We start from the raw sequence: 18,515 nt of genomic DNA on the forward strand, positions 1-18,515 counted from the left end.
AGTAAGCATTCCCTCCCAAGTCGCCCCCTCCAGTCTCCCGTCTGTGCCTCCCTCCCTCCCGGTCTCTTTCTCCCCAAGAGGCAGAGTACCTTGGCATTTGTGAAGCATGACCCAGACCCTGTGGCCATGGAGCCCCACCTCCCCAGCCCTGGTGACCCCCACGGACTCGATGTAGCTGCTAAGAGACCCAGACTGCCCCCAGCCTCTTTCTAGAGTGCCCAGTGTCGGAGAGGGGGCTCTGCTTTATCTTTCCCCTTCCCTGGGTACTGGGGTCTGACTTCCAGCATTCTCCCCAGCACCACCCCCTACAGGAGAACTCCCAGCAGCTGCAGACCTGGCTAAGGTAGGCAAAGGAGGACCAGTTTGAGGATGGAGCCCAAACCCCCAAACCCCTCGAGTCTTGGGTGACTCCAGTGCACAAAAAGAAGCAGAGTATTTTTAAATTTTATTTTATTTATTTTTGTCTGTGTTGGGTCTTCGTTGCAGTGCGCGGGCTTCTCACTGAAGTGGCTTCTCTTGTTCTAGGCGCGCGGGCTTCAGTAGTTGTGGCTCGCGGGCTCTAGAGTAGAAGCAGGTTTTCTGAAGACAGAAATCCCCACGGACAGGAATTCAGCACCTGCCAGCATCTCACTTCTCTGGGAATATCCTCACTCCCAACCAGAAAATTGTTTTGAAGAATCGAAGAAACGCAAGCGTGTATTTTTCCTCACTGGGAGTAATGGTTTTATGAGGAATGTCCAACTATCTTCCCAGAAGAGCTGTCTCTCCTCAGGCTGGAGCCCTACACCTGCTGTCTTGGGCATCTTTTCTACAAATGTGGACCTGGGCAGGAGTTATATTTGCAGCCCTGCTTCTATCTGCCTGTCTCCTGAAGGTGGCGCTGTAACACAATTGCAACGCGTCTGGGAATATCGAGGAAACCTCGCCGCTCATCTGCTCACACCCACATTTCTTTTTCAAACGTCTGAAATAGTGCAGTGCAAGAGAAATACAGTGGGAGCTACTTATGTAACTTTAAGCTTTCTAGCAGTCATATTTTAAGATGTAAAAAGAAATAGATGAATAAGCACAGGAAAAGATGCTCAACATCATTAGTCATTAGGGAAATGCAAATCAAAACCACAATGAGGTATCACCTCACAGACATTAGGATGGCTATCGTGAAAAAAGGAAAAAAAAAAAGAAAATAACGTGTTGGCGAGGAGGTGGAAAGTTGGAACTCTTGTGCACTGTTGGTGGGAATGACAAATGGTAGAGCCAACAGTATGGTACTTCCTCAAATAATTACACAGAGACTCACCGTACAATCCAGGAATTCCACTTCTGGGGTACATACCTAAAAGAATTGAAAGCAGAGACTTGGACAGACATTTGTACACCCTTGTTCAGAGTAATGTATTTCACCACAGCCAAAAAAAGGTAGAAACAACCCAAGGGCCCATCGACAAATAAAACGTGGTTGTACATACCACATGTATGGAATATTATTCAGGCTTAAAAAGGAAGGAAATTCTGATACACACTGCAACATGGATGAACCCTGAGGACATTATGCTAAGTGACATAGGCCGGTCACGAAAAGACAAATACTATGTGATCCCACTTACATGAGGTCCCTAGAGTAGCGAAACTCATAGAGACACAAAGTAGAAGGGTGGTTGCCAGGGGCTGGGGGAGGGGGAATGGGGACTTGTTGTTTAAGGGGTACAGTTTCCGTTTTGCAAGATGAAAACACATCCACACAACAACGTGAGTATATTTCACACTACTGAATTGTACACTTAAAAATAGTTAAAATGGTAACTTTTATGTTATATGTATTTTACCACAGTAAGAGTTTACAAACAGGTGAAATTAGCTTTAGTCACATTTTTATTTATCCCAGAATATTATCATTTCAAATATTATCATTTCAAAATGTAATTAATTTTTACGATTATTGAAATGTTGTCTATTCTTTTTATCACACCCAACTTGGAAATTCAGCGTGTATTTTACACATACAGCACACCTCAGTCAGACCTAGCCACTTTTCAAGCACTCAATAGCCATCTGCACGCATCTCCATCATATTTGCAAAGACCCACGCCTCCCCTGCAACACACCTGCAGCGCAACTGCAAATACACCTAGAGTTTCTCTGCAAGCCTCCCACATCCCCTGCAAACATGCCCGCAGCTCAGGGGCCCACCCCTCAATCTAATCTCCGACATTTTCAGAGAAAGCACTTGCTCAAGGAGCGCGTGCCAATGCCAAATCGACGTTTGCAGGTTGATTTGACCTGCAAATCTCCCCATCTTCTTGGCATAAATTTGCATACCATTCATGGGTCCAAAAGCACAGCAGCAGGGCCTCAGATAGTCATTTCAAAGTCAGGGAGGCGGTGACCTGGGGCTGGACCGCAGGCCCCCTCCTGCTTCCCTTCCAGCTCTCTGTCCTCCTCCTCTTCCAGGAAGGTGATCAGTTCCTCCTGAATTGCCCCCATCTCCAAGCCCAGGCTGCATAGCTGGCCCAGCAGCTGGACATCCACCAGGCGGAGGTTCACCTGCGGGTGGGAAGGGGCAGTCATGGGCATCCCACCCCAGAGGGCAAGGGGTTAGTGTGCCCCTGCCATGAAACCTGCGTGGGAGCAGGTCTCAGCTCAAGTCCCAGGATCCTGAACCTTTTCCTAGGCCCATCAGCACTTCTTTGTAAAATCCAGTTTTGGCAAGAATCCCCCCCTCCTCCTTATTTGATCGGGTTCCTCCCCCTCCCCCCTCCCCCAGGTGATGGCGGCTCACCCTGACCCGCCTTCAGCAAGAATCCTGCTAGATAGCTTGAGCCAGAATCCCCCCTATACCCCTGATGTTTCCTCCTTGGAATTTTCTACCCCCTGACCCCTCTCCTGCTCCTTGGCCGTAAATTCCCCCTTGCCCATGCTGTATTCAGAGCTGAGCCCAATCTCTCTCCTCTACTGCAAAATCCCCATCACAGCAGTCTTCATACCTAGAGCCTTGCCATCTTTAACAGGTGTCATAAATTACTTTCTCTTTAACAGTCCTGGCCCACAGCACCGCAGGTGGGATCCTCACTGTGTCCCTGGACTCTGCCGTCCTGCTTCTGTCTCTGATCTCTGCCCTGTCTCCCTTTGTCTTGGTCTCTCCATTGCATTGTCCCTCGCTGTCTCCATCTCTCTCGTTCTTTCTCTGTGTCTTGAGCCCTAGTCTCTTTGTCTCTCTTCTTGGGTCTCCCTCTCTTGTGATCTGTCTCCATCTCTCTGTCTCTACTTGGCTGTCTCTGTCTGTCTCTGTCCTTCCATATCCCTGTCTTTCTTTCTGTCTCTATTTCTCTGCCCCTGCCTTGGACTGTCTCCACCTCTCTGTCTTTCAGATTTAATGAGTCTGTCCTTGTTGCGGCTCTCAATCTCTGCTTTCCATCTCTCGTCTCTTTCTGGGTCTCTCTGTCTCTGCCTCTCTCTAGTCCTGTCTCTCACTCTTTGCGTCTTTCTGTGTCTCTGTCTGTGTCCATCGTTCTCTGGGTGTGTCTGTGTCTGCCTCTGCCTCTATTTCTCTATTCCTGTCTCTGACTTTCTGCCTTTCAATCTCTGGCCCTTGTTACTTACATTCATTCCTGTTCATTTATCCACTCCCCCCACCCCATCTCTTACCCCTCCAAACCCCTCACTCACCAGCTCCTTCCAGAGCCACAGCAGACTCTCCCTGGCATCTCCAGTGTCAGCCCCTGGGAACATGAGGGTCTGATCCACCCTCTTCACTGGGGGCACCACCCTCAGGGCCCGCGGGGGTGGGCCCAGCCCTGGGGGCACCAGTCCAGCCTGCCTCAGCTGCTTCCACAGCTCCATAGTCTCTGAGCAGTGGCAGCCAGGAGCAGGAAGTGGCAAGGTCCAGAGTGACCCAGTCCCCTGGGGAGCCGGGGGCTGGGTGGGGGGAGTAAAGGGCAGTGGCGGGTAGGAGAGGGCCAGCCCCACCCCCTCGGGCCACCCAAAGTCCATTCTCCACTGAGAATCAGCAGCTTCGTGTGTTTTTATTTTGTTTTAATCAAAGTCTAACCTTAACTCTGCTCACAAGGATCCAACCTCAGCCCCTCTGGCGGAGGTCAAACTCCACCTCTCCCGGCCTCTTCTCAGGCCTGACCCCTCCCCAGTGTGTGGGTGCCCGGCCTCACTTCGTCCCGCCCCCTCCTGGGTCCCACCCACTCCTCCTCCCCAGCCTCCCCTGCAGCCCTCTTTTCCTCTTGATCTCTGGCTTCCCCTGGCTTGGGCCTTGCCAGTCTTCTCAACTCGGGCCCTCCCAGGGCTTCCCAGACAATGTGGCTGAGGAGCCAGGAGTGGCTTCCGAGAAAACGATCCCTTGGCCAGGGTGCCTCGGTGTCCAGGCTGTTGGCCCACAGCTGAGCAGCCAGTTCCGCCGACCCTAGACTTGCCCAGAGACATCATCACTAGCAGCTTGGGCCCCGTCATGGAGAAGGTGGGGAGGCACTGCGGGCCTCCCTCCGCTAGAACCCCTCTTGCAGGGGTGTTAAAATTCCACCTATACGCCAATGGCTCCCAAGTCTCCCAAGTCTCTGACTCCAGTCCTGACCTCCAGACCACTACTCAGCATCTCCAGCTGGATGTCTCAGGCATCTCAGGGTGAATGTGGTCAAAACAGAACTCTCAGCTGGGATCTACCCCACTGTATTCGTTTCCTATTGCTGTTGTAGCAAGTGACCACAAACTTGTGGCTTAAAACAACACAGACTTATCATCTTACAGTTCTAGAGGTCAGAAGTCTAAAGTGTGTCCACAGGTCTGGGTTCCTTCTGGAGGCTGTGGGGGAGAATCCATTTCCTAGCCTTTCCCAGTTTCCAGAAGCCACCTGCATTCATTGGCTCATACACCCTTCCCTGCATCATTCCAACCTCTTGCACCTGTCATCACGTCCTCTACTTACTGACTTTCCTGCCTCCATCTAAATAGGACTCTGGGACTTCCCTGGAGGTCCAGTGGCTAAGACCCTGCACTCCCAGCGCAGGGGGCCCGGGGTTCGATCCCAGGTCAGGGAACTAAAATCCCACATGAGGCAACTAAGAGTTTGCATGCCACAACTAAAGATCCTGAATGCTGCAACTAAGACCTGGCGCAGACAAATAAATAAATAAATATTTTTATATAAATAAATAGGACTCTTGTGGGACTTCCCTGGCAGTCCACTGGTTAGGACTCTGCACTTCCACTTCAGGGAGCACAGGTTCGATCCCTGGTCGGGGAACTAAGATTCCCACATGCTGTGCAGCATGACCGGAAAAAAAAAAAAAGTAAAATAGAACCCTTGGGACTTCCCTGGTGGCGCAGTGGTTAAGAATCCGCCTGCCAATGCAGGGGACATTGGTTCGAGCCTTGGTCTGGGAAGATCCTACATGCCGCGAAGCAACTAAGCCCGCGAGCCACAACTACTGAAGCCCACGCGCCTAGAGCCCGTGCTTCTCAACAAAGAGAAACCACCGCAATGAGAAGCTTGTGCACCGCAACGAAGAGTAGCCCCTGCTCGCCGCAACTAGAGAAAGCCCGCGTGCAGCAACGAAGCCCCAACGCGGCCAAAAATAAATAAATAAATATAAATACATTTATAAAGAAAAATAGAACTCTTGTGATTACATTGGGCCTGTCGGGATTATCCAGGATAATCTCCCCATCTCAAGATTCTTAATCACATCTTCCCTTTACCATACAATGTAACATATTCACAAGTTCCAGGAATCAGGATGTGGACATTTGGGGGGCGGGGGAACTATTCAGCCTACCACACCTACCCTTCCATACCTGCTACTTTCCCAGTTTCCCCCTCTCCAAAAATGGCATCGCTATCCTTTTAGTTTCTCGAACTATTGGCTCTGTCTTCAAAACAGACTCATAGGGGCTTCCCTGGTGGCGCAGTGGTTGAGAGTCCGCCTGCCGATGCAGGGGACACGGGTTTGTGCCCAGGTCCGGGAAGATCCCACATGCCGCGGAGCAGCTGGGCCCGTAAGCCATGGCCGCTGAGCCTGCGCGTTCGGAGCCTGTGCTCCGCAACGGGAGAGGCCGCGTCAGTGAGAGACCCGCATACCGCAAAAAAAAAAAAAAAAGACTCATAATCTGATCACTTAGCACTTCCACTGCCCGGTCCCTGCTGCTGTCCCCATTCATCTCTTGTCTGGACGATTGCAGTAGCCTCTTTGCTGGCACCGTGCTTCCCCCCTTGCTCTCTAAGGTCTGTTCTCCACCTGGCAGAAATGATCTTTACAAAATGTAAATCAGATCGTGGCATGCCCCGGCGAATGGAATAAAGCAGTTTCTTGCTAACCTCTCTGACCCAGTCTCCCACCTCTCTCTCTGCAAGCTGGTCCCACCTCTGGGCCTTTGCACTGGCTGTACCTCTCTGCCTGAAACACTCTTTCCCCAGATCTTTGTTTTTGTTTTTGCGGTACGCGGGCCTCTCACTGCTGCAGCCTCTCCCGCTGCGGAGCACAGACTCCGGACGCGCAGGCCCAGCGTCCATGGCTTATGGGCCCAGCTGCTTGGTGGCACGTGGGATCCTCCCGGACCGGGGCACGAACCCGTGTGCCCTGCACCGGCAGGCGGACTCTCAACCACTGCGCCACCAGGGAAGCCCTCCCCCAGATCTTTGAATGGCTGTTCCCTTGTTATCCTTTACCTCCACTTAAATGTCACCACTTCACAGAGGTCTTTGCTGATGGACCTGTGCCCCAGTCACTCCCTGTTATATTGCCTGTTTTTATTTGCCTCTTATCAAACACTGTCTGAAATTATCTTGCTTATTCATGTGTTTCTTATCTAGCCTCTTCCTGCCTGGAATGTCGACTCCCTGAGAAAGAGTCTTGGTCCCATGGCAACCTCACTACTGCAACAGTGCCTGCCACGTGGTAGGACTCAGTAAATATTTGTAGAAGGAATGAATGAGTAATTCTATCCACAAGACTTCATATTGAATTTTCGCATTAAGATGTAGCCTGGAACTCCAAACTGAAATTGCCAACACATCACAATACTAGTCTTGAGATCTCACCTCTGTCCTTTACCCTGAGGTCTAACCTCACCATCTACTGGACGCTTCCCTTCCCTGACCCTGCTTTAAAGAAGAGGCGGACAGTTTCTCAACGCATCATTCCCTGTTCTAAGGAGGTAGCAAGTTAGAGGTAGAAGAAGTCCTCAGGCGGACTAAGAGTGCAGTCGGAGGGAAGGATGGTATTCCGACAGGAAGAACTGCCCACGCCCTCCTAGGGAAAGGCTGCCGAGTCCCATTTTAAGGCCCATGGCAGAGGGAGCTCCAAGCGATCCCTAAACCCGAGAAGAGTAATAAGTGTGTGCTCCTTTAAGAGGAGGGCTGGAAAAATGGAGGGGCGTGGCCATAAGAGAAGACGCCCAACCCTGAACCGGGTGGGTTAGGTAAGAAAAGACCAGCCCCTTCCGGTTACGTAATCCTAGCGAGATGGCGGCCCCCGGGGCGGTAAGTGAACGGAGCTTCTGGAGCCCCCCAATTAATGTCCGCTCTGCTTTCAGGGCCTCTGTCGGCGCCCAGGGACCAAGTAGCGAGGGGGAGCAGGGGGCCTCTCCCGCTAGGCCTCGAGTTGGGCGCGGAGACGTGTAGCCGTCGGGGGCCGGGAAGGATCGGTGAGGCTCCCAGGCCGCGGAGGAGAGAAACCAGTGGTAACCAATGGGGAAGCAGCGCGTGCGGTCCGAGAAAGCGCGCCCAGCCAATCAGAGGGAGGGATCCGACTGCGAGCTCCTGGAGCCGAGGGGCTGGCGAGAGTGGGACCTGCAAGGGATGAGGGTTTGGGAGGGATTGGCAGAGAAACTGGGATTTGAGGTGCAAGGGTAGGGAACCAAAGGTGAGGGAAACTCATGGGAGAGTTAGAAATTTTGATGGAAAATCAAAGGGATGATGGGGGGTGGGGGCAGGATCCAAGAAGTGAATTTGGGAATTCTAAGGGAAGGACCTAGGGGAAATTAAGGGGAGGATTTGCCATATTGTGGAGAGAATTTAGAAGGAATTGGGCAAAATCAAGGAATGGACCTAGGAAAACTTAAAGTAAGAGGTTGGGAACTTAAGAGGAATTTTAAGGGAAAGTAAGGATTTGGGCAAAATTATCGGGAGAACTTGGTTAAAGCAAAAAGAAATTGAGGCAGACTAAGAAAACTTTGGAGGGGAAATTGAAGGAAGAGTTTGGGAGCTTTAAGAGATAAGCTAAGGGTGCTTTGGAGAGAAATTAAGATTATATTTGGGGGAAAGGAATGCGTTATTCAGGAAGTCTGGTGGGATTTGGATAAAATTAAGGGGAGAATTTGTGGGACATTAAGAGTTCAGATAATAGAGGTTTTGAGAGAAAGTGAGGGCTTAGGGGGAAATTAGGGGGAGAATTTAGGAAAACCAAGACCGTTTGGCCAAATCAAAGAGAATTTAAGGTTGATTAAGGGGAGGAACTTGGGGGAAACATGGGGAAATTTTATGGATCCGAAAGAATTGGAAGTTCTAAGAGAAGAATTAAGTGAGCAGGGAAGCACTGAGGAGGGGAGATTTGGGAGCAAAAGCAGGGGGACCTGGCTGTGTGTCTCACAGGAGGCTCCAGGCTCAGCCTCTCCTCCCCTCTCCTCCTCCCCAGTCCCTTCGCCTGGTGGCTCCAGTATGGAACAGGGGTACCAGCGGCATCCGTGGCCTGAGCAGGTCAGTGGACCCGGGGGGCAGTCAGAGGAAGGGGAGGACGCTGCTCCAGTTCCTGGCTGACCACTTCTATGATGTGGAGGCTGTGAGGGAGTACCTGCTCCAGAAGCAGGTGTTGAAGGTGCTCCGGAAAAATCGGTGAGAACCCCTGGCCTACACGACCCTGCTGTTCAGGCCTCCCCAGTCAGTGCCCACCCTGCCCTTGCCACTCCTGGCAGCCCTGGGGCTTCCAGTGCCAGCCTTGCCCACTTTCATCTTCGTCTCCAGCCCACACACTTCCCAAGCTCTCCGGCTCACAGACGCAACCCAACACCCATCTCTTCTTGGAGGTCTAGCTGGTACTTCAGACCTAACATGGCTTACCCTTGGTTTCCCCCGTAAAAAGTCTTCTCACCCCCAAGCCTTCTCCATCCCAGTCAACGGCACCATTGCTTACCCAGTTGTTCAGACCACATTCTAAGGAATCCCTGATTCCTCTCTTTGCATCCCTTCCCTCCACATCCAGTCCATCAATAAAATACCAGAATATCCCAAATTTGACCGGTGGTCGGTCACCTCCTCGCTGTTTATAGCCTGGTCTGAGCCCTTTCATTTTATGGTTCGATTACTGCAGTCATCTCCTAACTGGTCACCTTTTGCCCCCTATTATAGTCTACACAGCAGCCAGAGGACTCTTAAGAAAGGGAAACAGATAACATTACTACTTTGTTTAAAACCCTCAAATGGGGCCTTCCCTGGCAGTCCAGTGGTTAAGACTTTGCCTTCTAATACAGGGGGTGCAGGTTCAATCCCTGGTCGTGGAGCTAAGATCCCTCATGCCTCATGGCCAAAAGACCAAAACATAAAACAGAAGCATTACTATAACAAACACAATAAAGACTAAAAATGGTCCACATCAAAAAAAAAAAATCTTAAAAAAAAAAACCCTCAAATGGTTTCCAACCGCAACTAGAATAAAAGCCAAACTCTAAGGCCGAAAACCTGGGCCCTACTGAGCTCTGAGACCCCTACCAGGGACACCCCTCACCCCCGCTAGCTCAGTGTCCTTATTGCTATTCGTTCAACCATCGTAATTCAAGCCCTGAGCCTTTGCACTAGCTGTTCCCTTAGCCTGGCAGGTTCTTACCTTGGCCTCTGCATTCCTTCCCACACTCAAATCTCTGCTCAAGTGTCACCTCTTCCAAGCAGCATTTCTTAACACCCAAATTAAATTAGCCTCCTCTATCCCTACCCCTGACCCAAGCCACTCCTGGTCTGTCCCTTGGTGTTAATTTCATCACAGAATTGACACTCTGCAATTTGTTTTTACTTCTCGGTTACCTGTTTCCCCGGTGAAATAACTTCACAAGGGCAGGGACACTTATCTGCCTTTTGATTACCACTGTCCCCCGGTGCCCAGAACTTCACAGGCCCTCAGTAAATATTTGCAGTCTTTCCTGCCTGCCAGTCTCAGTCCTGTGCTGTGGACTCTGACCCTCTCAGCTGCACTGGGGCCTGGCGAGGGGTGTGGTGTTCCCAAGGCTCACCCTCGGCTACTGTTCTCCCGGCAGGTCCTCCACCTACATCAAGGAGCGATATGGCCCCTACGTCGCAGGTGCCTATTTCATCCTGAAGCAGGGAGGCGCAGTCAAGTATGATGGCAAAGGTGTCACAGTGGGGTTGGGGGAGGCGGGAGAGCGGCTGTCTAAGCCCCGGGCTCTTCAGTCAGTCAGACAGGCTTCCGTGCGTGCCCTGGTCTCTGCCCCCTCCTGGCTGTGTGGCTGGGGACTTGTTCCTGACATCTGTAAAATGGGATGGTAGTTGTGTCTAACCTACAAGGTGCGCTGTAAAGATTCAAAGATATTTTGCAATCTGGACACTTGTCACAGGTCACAGGCTGGCTTAGCAAGTGGCTCAGTCGGCGTTAGTGCGTCTTCTCCTTCCTCCTTTCCCCTCCTTTTTCTTGCCTTCCTCCTCCTCCCTTTGTTTTCCCCTTTACTTTCCTTTTTTGAAAACAATTCATGTAGGCTTCATCTGTCCCTCATCTTGGTTCCAAGTAAAATTTTCACTTGGTTTGAGCACTTCCTCCAGCACCTTCCTTAGAAATGATGTACCTGTCTGAAAACGCCTCAACTTTTGCCCATCTACAAGGATTCTTGTCGTATAGCTCTTTTCTCTGTTCTCAGTAATCTCTTCGACCCTCAACTTCCAGGTATGTAAAATTGCCCAGATGTTCCATCTTCGATGGGGTTGTCAGGGGATCCAGTGAGACCAGACACGTAAAGCCCTTAGTACAGGGCCTGGTGTGTAGTGCGTGTGCCATGTTCTCTTATTACGGGGCTGGGAGTGTTCTCAAGAGGTTGGTGGCCTGGGGGACCCTGCTGACACTCCCTCTCCCCCCTTCCAGGTTTCAGGACAAGGAGTGGATGCGGCCAAATGGGCGTGGTCTCTCTGGTGAGCTCTGGAAGCTCCAGGAGGTGCCTATAGAAGCTGTTGACGCCAGCGGCTGTGCCATCACCTACCAAGGCCTGGACAACCTCTGTGAGTGGGGTGTGGCGGGGACGGGTGGAGGTGGGCAAGGTCTGCGCTTTCCCTTTCGTGGTGGGCCCCAGAAGGACCCTCAGTGCCGTGTGCCCTCTGCCCCTGCAGTGGCCCTGAAGGAGCTCCAGTCCCTGTCGCTGCAGTGTTGTCCCCACGTGGATGACTGGTGTCTCAGCCGCCTCTACCAGCTAGCCAACTCGCTACGAGAGCTCTCGCTGGCCGGCTGCCCCCGCATCTCAGAACGGGGCCTCGCCTGCCTCCACCACCTCCAGTGAGACCTCAGCTCAGGCTGGGCCCCCAGCCAGGGAGGGGCGCTCTTGGGCACTTCCCACATCCCTGCCTCCACGGTGGACCTAGAGCGTTTGCGGTGGGTCAGCACAGATGAGTGGCACAGGGAGCCTCTAGGAGGATGGGAGGACTCCTAGCCTGCCTTTCTTTTTGTTTTAATGAGACCCCAAGAAATTTACACTGTTGCAGAACCACAGTAGGAGCCAGAGGTGTCTGTTTGTAATGAACACGGTGGGTCTCACGTAGTTGAACAAAGATTTTTATTAGAAAGCTAGGGGTTAACGTGGGGGTGGGTATGCTCCCATACACCCGCTGCCACAGACACCATCCTCATGCGTGTCCTCACGCCCCAACCTTGCCTCCTCAGGAACCTCCGCAGATTGGACATCTCTCACCTTCCTGCCGTGTCCAACCCAGGCCTCACTCAGATCTTGGTGGAGGAGATGCTGCCCAACTGTGAGGTTCTGGGGGCTGACTGGGCCCAGGGCCTCAAGTTGGGGCCAGAGGAGCAGTCCCGCGACACAGCCAGCAGCCCCATCCCTGCCTAGCCTTTGGCCCCGTCCGTGTGGAGCTGGGTCTCAGCTGGGCTGTGCTGAGAGGTTAACAGCTCACCCTTCTTCTAGCTTCCAGTTGGGTTCATTCAACTCGGGGGGTCGGGCTAGGATCAGAGGCACTGGCAGGTCAGAGGCAAGAGGAGTGAGGTGGCTTGTCCCCTACCACGGGGGTGCTCTGGCTGGCTGCACCCTGGGGTGAAGCTCGCAGCTCCTGTCAGCCTGTCAGGCAGCCCTTTCCACACCATTCTCTCCTTCCCAGTCCCAGGAACCCCCGTCTCCTGCCTCTTCAGGCCTGGGGGAGGTAAGGGCTTCTGGCTGCAAGTAGCCTCAGGGAGTTGCACTCTCCCTTGTGGTGCTCCCACAGCGCGCCCACCTCTATGTCAAGAAACTTCTCTTGACTTTTGTCAGAGAAACCTCGACTTTTCTCAGAAGACTCTTGTAGGATTATCTCACTTGAGTGTGCTACTGTTTCCTGCCAGGACCTGACTGATACAGAAGGTGCTATGGGCATTTTATAGGGATGGTTCTTCCCTGTGTGGGACGACTTAAGCTCCCTGCAGGCTGAAGCATCCCTGGGCCACACCCACTAAATGCTGGGAGCATCCCAAGCCCCACAGTGTTCTCGCTTATTGAGTTACCGACTCAGCTCCAAATTCAGCTGGCTTGTTTGCTCTGTGAAAATTGATCTGGGCCTTTGAAATATTTTTCCTTTGCTAAGTGGCCTGATAAGGTTTGCCAGTAGAGGGCGCTCGAGAGACGTTCCTTGAGAGAGGCAAGGCTTTTGCTTTCTGGCGGCACTCAGGAGTGCCAGCTCAGCGGCCCTGCAGCACATGACTGCCCTGCGCACCTGCTTCCTGAAGCGTCAGGTGGTCAGCAGCTTCCCCGGCACCCACCACCCCTGACCTGGCAGTTCTATAGAGCCTCCACTGACGCACCTCCCTGTGAATGCCTCTCCACCACACCCCTGAAGGCGGATTTCCAGTAAATTCCAAGGCACCTTACCAATGAATCTCCCTCCTTATTTCACTTTGCTGTGAAAGTCATTAATTCTCTATATTAAACTTTTCCCTGTTCAAATTACCGTGTGGTTTTTCTTCTCTCCAGACTGGATCCAAACTGCTAGAGCACTGGCGTTTGGAGTGTTCCCAGAGATAAACACACGAAGATGGGATCTGGGGCTTGGTTTCATCCCGCCTTTGGCTTGAGTGCGTTGCTAAGCTCCTCGGCAGTGGGAAAGGAGACATTAGAAATCCATGGGCTAAACGTCCATCGACAGACGAATGGATAAAGAAGATGTACATATATACAATGGAATATTAGCCATTAAAAAGAATGAAATAATGCCATTTGCAGCAACATGGATGGACCTGGAGATTATCATACTAAGTGAATTAAGTCAGACAGAGAAAAACATCATACGATATCACTTATATACAGAATCTAAAAAAAAAAAAGATACAAATGAACTTAAAAAACAAGAACAGACTCATTTAGAGAACCAAGCTTAAGGTTACCAGGGGGGAAGGGTGGGGGGGAGGGATGGACTGGGAGTTTGAGATTGACATGTACACACTGCTATATTTAAAATATCAATAGATAGGGAATTCCCTGGTGGTCCAGTGGTTAGGACTCCCGTGCTTCCGCTGCTGAGGGCGCAGGTTCAATCCCTGGTTGGGGAACTAAGACCCCACAAGCCGTGTAGTGCGGCCAAAAACATTTAAAAAATAAAAAATAGATAACCAACAAGGACCTAATGTATAACACAGGGAACTCTGCTCCATATTCTGTAATAACCTAAATGGGAAAAGAATTTGAAAAAGAACAGATACATGCACATTAATCACTTTGCTATACACCTGAAACTAACACAACATTGTTAATCAACTATACTCCAATATAAAATAAAAATTTAAAAAAACCCAAAAATCTAAGGCATGCAACCGCATCACGAAAACGCTATTGCCTGGGGTCGTGATGAGGTGCCAACTGAAGCCTTGTGCCCTGGGAGGCCCTATGGCTGCTGCACTTGATGCTGTGGCAGTAATGACAGTGCTAAAGATAGGGCCAGGCAGATTGCCTGGAGTGCCCAGCTCAAGTCACCCCTTCAGAATTGGAAAGCTCCCATGGCAGTCCCCCACCGCCCCCCAAAGTTCTTACTTGTAGATACTGCTGAAAATACAACACAACATTTGGGTTTTCGAGTTGCTGAGTTATGACAGTTGAATTCCCAGTCTTGACAAGTTTCTCATAAGAAAGTGAGGGCACTGGTAAACAGTGGGATCCAGAAATCTGGAATCGGGTCATCTGGTTGGACCCAAAGGAAAGATGATCTCGAACTCCCAAGTCACTGGGAGCCTCCCTTACCCGTGTGAGGAGACCACCAGCTATCCTGCTCACAAGCATTCCCTGCTGCCACTAGACCCACAGATGCCAGGGGTCAAGTCTCAGCACGCTCCAGAGGACAGGTGCTCACTACGACCCAGAAGGGAACTGCTCTTACACTGAAGGGCAAGACTTGCAGACAGATGTAGAGTCAACTCTGGGGAACCTGCACAGCAGTGGGTTCTCAGGGTGTTAGGCCAGTGGATCTTACACTGCATGGGGCCAAGTTCACCGCTAGGAGGGCACTTACTAGAGCTTCTGGGTATAACAAGTTAGCCAGTGCAGCTGGCGTGGTCCGGACAGCTTGCTTAGTTGGCTGGCCGGCATTTGGACTCAACAGTGACCTACAGTTACTAAGGCGAGAAGCCAGAACCGCCCTCGCATAATCTGGAGAGGGAGATTCAAAGGCTGGGGGAGACAGGAAGGTGGGGTGCTCCGCTTTCAGCCCGCACACCCACCCGACCGCGCTCCACAAGAGGGCAGCTCTTCAGTCATTCTCGACGTTCCACTTTACCTTCCGGCTGCCGAGCGGTTTCTCTCTCCTGACTGGAGCATTTGCAGACTGAGGCACGCGGCAGCTCGGCCCCCGGTGGAGAAACCTCCGCGCCCTGGGAGAAGCTAGATGAGCCGAGTCGGGGGGGCCTGGACGGCCCCACCCCGGCCTGGGGAGAAGAGGGCTTGGAGACCCCTTCCAAGGTTTCTCAGGGCCCGGCCCCAGCCCCCTCTTGCTTTTATTCCATCAGTATTCCCCACCTTCTCCATACCCTCGTCCTCCATCTGGTCCCATGGGCTCCATTATTCAATCCTGGGGAGAGGGAATCCGCTAGACAGATGATCAGCTGCTGCTGCCCTGTCCAGGACAGGGTTCCTGAGGTGATCCGGGCAGTTCCCAACCCGGGTGGGGGTGAAGGGGGTCAGGCCGGGCTCACTGGGGGGCCCTGCGTCCCAGCCCAGGCTCCAGGAGCTCTGGTATGAGGCGGCCCCACCTGCCTGCCACCCCAGACAGCTGATGCAGCCCAAACAGCAGACGCCTCCGGAGGGCTGTGACGGAAACACCGGCAGACACCCTCTCTGGTCCCGGGGGGCCGGATGGGAGTGTCCCTGGAATCACCATGCCTGCCGCTGTCGGCAGAGCCAGGGCCTCAGGGCGTGGCAGAGCCAGGGCCTCAGGGCGTGGCAGAGTCAGGGCCTGCGTGTGGGACCAGGGAGGGAGGGAGGAGGCACAGGGGTCAGCGCAGCTCCAGGGCTCCTGGTGCCCCCCACCGCCCCGTTCACTGCCCTCTGGCTTGGCCCCCCCTCCCCCCACCCCTTCCATCTGCTCCTCCCCGGCTCCTCTCTGGGTCTGGCTGCCTCTGCCTGGCTCTGGCTCGGTTGGCAGACTCCCTGCTCTCTGCTCCCACCCCGTCGTCCCTCCACCTGCCCCTGCACATCTCTCCACCCTCCCCCACAAGGGCTTCCCTTATCTCTCGCCAGCTGTCTCCACCTTCCCGTCCTATCTCTCTCTTCTTGCAGCTCTCTCCTCTGGGCCTTCCTGAATCTCTGCCGCCTGTCTCCTCCCTGCCTGCCCCCGGGGTCTCCCTGGCTGTCTCTTCTTTCTCTGCAATGTCGGTCTCTGCCTGTATCCCCTCCTCCCCAACAGCCCCCTTCCCCATCCCCACCCTGACTCCGGGCCACACACCCCCACCTCTGGCAAGGTCACCCATGCCCTTTCAGCACAGTCACACACACACACACACCCCCTCCTCCCCCGGCCAGGCCCTGCCCCTGGCCTCCAGCCTGGCCACTTCAGGACTCTGCCTGCCCTTGGGCCATTCTGACACTTCCCAGCCCCTCGGCCTCACCCTCCCTTGGACTCTCTCCCAGGCCCCCTGGTTCTCCCCTCCCCAGCCTGTCAGCTCCCGGTCTCTGCAGCCACCCCTGCACCTTTCCCGCTGTCTCACCAGAAAACCAGCCCCAACACGCCACAGCCCCATCCCTCAGATCTGCCTCCTGTCCTCCCCCCTCCCCTCCCTCAGCCCCGCCCCGGTCCCTCCCGGCCCCTGGGGCCCTCCCAGCCTCCCACAGACCGGCTGGGCTGGGCTGGGCTGGGCTGGGCTGGAGAACAACAGTGCTGGAGACACCAGCGCTGCCGGACGAGGGCGGAGGGCCGGCCCAAGGCCCAGGGCGCTGGAGCTGGCCAGAGCCAGACCCAGAGGTAAAGGGGAGGGAGCCGTGCCTGGGGTGGGGACTGTCGGGCGAGGAGGTGACCCCGGTGATACTGACTCCTGGTAAGGGGGATGAACTGGGGGGAGAGGGAGGTTGGAATGGCGGAGTCCCTGGTCTCTGGGGTGCGGATGGGGAATAGGTAGCCTCCCGGGTTTCTACGAAAGTAGAAGGAGCTAGGCTGAGTGGAAAGAACAGGGTGCTGGAATGCGAGTAGAATAGGGATTCGTACAGGGTCGTTGGTGGAGGGCTGGTTTAGGGTCTGAGACTACGAGAAGCCCTGGAGGGCTCGGCAGGGCCCGAGGGCCCGCCCCTGCACCCCAAAAGGCCTCTGTGGCTCTTTCGCAGGTCCCACAGCTGCCCTTTCCTGGGCCGGGTCATGCGCTGCCCCAAGTGCCTTCTCTGCCTGTCAGCACTGCTCACACTCTTGGGCCTCAAAGTGTACATCGAGTGGACGTCTGAGCCCCGGCTGGGTAAGGCCTACCCGGGACCCCGCAGCACCCCACCAGGCCCCACGCCAGCCAGCCCCGAGCCCACCCTGCCGGCTAACCTCTCGGCCCGTCTGGGCCAGACTGACCCGCTGCCCTCGGCCTACTGGAACCAGCAGCAGTGGCGGTTGGGGACCCTGCCCAGTGGGGACAGCACTGAGGTGGGGGGCTGCCGCGCTTGGGGAGCTGCCGCTGCGGCCGAGATCCCCGACTTCGCCTCCTACCCCGAGGACCTCCGCCACTTCCTGCTGTCGGCAGCCTGCCGGAGCTTCCCACGGTGGCTGCCCAGGGGTGGCGGTGGCCAGGTGGCCAGCTGCGAGGACCCCGACGTCCCCTACCTGCTGTTGGCCGTCAAGTCGGAACCAGGGCGCTTTGCAGAACGACAGGCCGTGAGGGAGACGTGGGGCAGGCCGGCTCCCGGGGTCCGGCTGCTCTTCCTGCTGGGGTCCCCGGCGGGCGAGGGGAGGCCTGACCTAGGCTCCCTGGTGGCCTGGGAGAGCCGCCGCTACAGCGACCTGCTGCTCTGGGACTTCCTTGACGCCCCCTTCAACCAGACGCTCAAGGACCTCCTGCTGCTGGCCTGGCTGGGCCGCCACTGCCCCAGCGTGAGCTTCATCCTGCAAGCCCTGGATGACGCCTTCGTGCGCGTCCCCGCCCTTCTGGACCACCTGCGGGCCCTGCCGCCCAGCACGGCCCGTGGCCTCTACCTGGGTGAGGTCTTCACCCAGGCCAAGCCCCTCCGGAAGCCTGGAGGACCCTTCTACGTGCCTGGGTCCTTCTTTGAAGGCGGCTACCCAGCCTACGCAAGTGGGGGCGGCTACATCATCGCGGGCCGCTTGGCACCCTGGCTGCTGCGGGCGGCGGCCCGCGTGGCCCCCTTCCCCTTCGATGATGTCTACACCGGCCTGTGCTTCCAAGCCCTGGGCCTGGCCCCCAGGACCCACAAAGGCTTCCTCACGGCCTGGCCGGCAGGCCGCACTGCTGACCCCTGTGCTTTCCGTGACCTGCTGCTGGTGCGGCCCCTCAGCCCCCAGGACAGCGTCCGGCTCTGGAAACAGCTGCGGGACCCTCAGCTCCAGTGCTGAGACTCGGAGGTGGGGCGGGGCGGGGAGGGCAGACCTGGCCTGGGCCTTGGCGCCAGCCCCTTGCTCAGCCTCTCTTTCTAGGCCTCGGTGCGAGGAAGGAGGTCCTGGAATGGAGGCTGCCTGAGCCCTCCCTGGGCCTCCCCAAGAGGCGACAGACTGTTTCCGTCTTTCAGTTTCTGAGGCCTGGAGTCGTCGTCTCTGTCTACGGGGCCTGGAGTTGTCGTCTCTGTCTATGGGGCCTTGAGGCAGTTTACGGAGCAAAGCTCAGCTGCACCCTGACCTTCACACCAGACGCTCTCCC

At 54.6% G+C, this 18,515-nt stretch overlaps 3 protein-coding genes across 7 annotated transcripts; 2 read left to right on the forward strand and 1 right to left on the reverse strand.

Moving 5' to 3' along the window:
• Positions 1-461: 461 nt before the first annotated feature.
• ERICH4 (glutamate rich 4) lies at positions 462-3,954 on the reverse strand. 4 transcript variants are annotated; one of them, XR_014298153.1, is made up of 4 exons: positions 3,667-3,954; positions 2,320-2,544; positions 1,301-1,336; positions 462-579 (listed from the first exon to the last, which is right to left on the reverse strand). XR_014298153.1 is itself a non-coding variant. In XM_082676564.1 (3 exons), the coding sequence occupies exons 1-2, from the start codon at positions 3,838-3,840 to the stop codon at positions 2,353-2,355; spliced, it is 366 nt and encodes a 121-aa protein (XP_082532690.1). In that variant the 5' UTR covers positions 3,841-3,954; the 3' UTR covers positions 469-559; positions 2,320-2,352. The 4 variants fall into 4 exon arrangements, 2 of the variants coding, with proteins under 2 accessions (XP_082532690.1, XP_082532689.1); XR_014298154.1 differs by having other exon boundaries at positions 463-559; XM_082676564.1 differs by lacking the exon at positions 1,301-1,336 and having other exon boundaries at positions 469-559.
• Positions 3,955-7,456: 3,502 nt separating this feature from the next.
• Positions 7,457-12,187, forward strand: DMAC2 (distal membrane arm assembly component 2). Of its 2 annotated transcripts, XM_082676989.1 has the most exons (6): positions 7,457-7,483; positions 8,637-8,833; positions 10,246-10,326; positions 11,082-11,215; positions 11,324-11,486; positions 11,871-12,187. In XM_082676989.1, exons 1-6 carry the CDS (start codon positions 7,466-7,468, stop codon positions 12,049-12,051), a joined length of 774 nt encoding a protein of 257 aa, XP_082533115.1. In that variant the 5' UTR covers positions 7,457-7,465; the 3' UTR covers positions 12,052-12,187. The 2 variants fall into 2 exon arrangements, with proteins under 2 accessions (XP_082533115.1, XP_082533116.1); XM_082676990.1 differs by lacking the exon at positions 10,246-10,326.
• A 4,482-nt stretch (positions 12,188-16,669) lies between these two features.
• Positions 16,670-18,214, forward strand: B3GNT8 (UDP-GlcNAc:betaGal beta-1,3-N-acetylglucosaminyltransferase 8; the record flags this gene model as incomplete). The annotated part of the gene is made up of 2 exons (XM_082677135.1): positions 16,670-16,706; positions 16,990-18,214. The coding sequence occupies exon 2, from the start codon at positions 17,021-17,023 to the stop codon at positions 18,212-18,214; it is 1,194 nt and encodes a 397-aa protein (XP_082533261.1). The 5' UTR covers positions 16,670-16,706; positions 16,990-17,020.
• Between the last annotated feature and the right edge of the window lie 301 nt (positions 18,215-18,515).

The sequence above is a fragment of the Grampus griseus genome, assembly GCF_964374135.1.
Source record: "Grampus griseus genome assembly, chromosome: 19".
Lineage (NCBI taxonomy): Eukaryota > Metazoa > Chordata > Mammalia > Artiodactyla > Delphinidae > Grampus > Grampus griseus.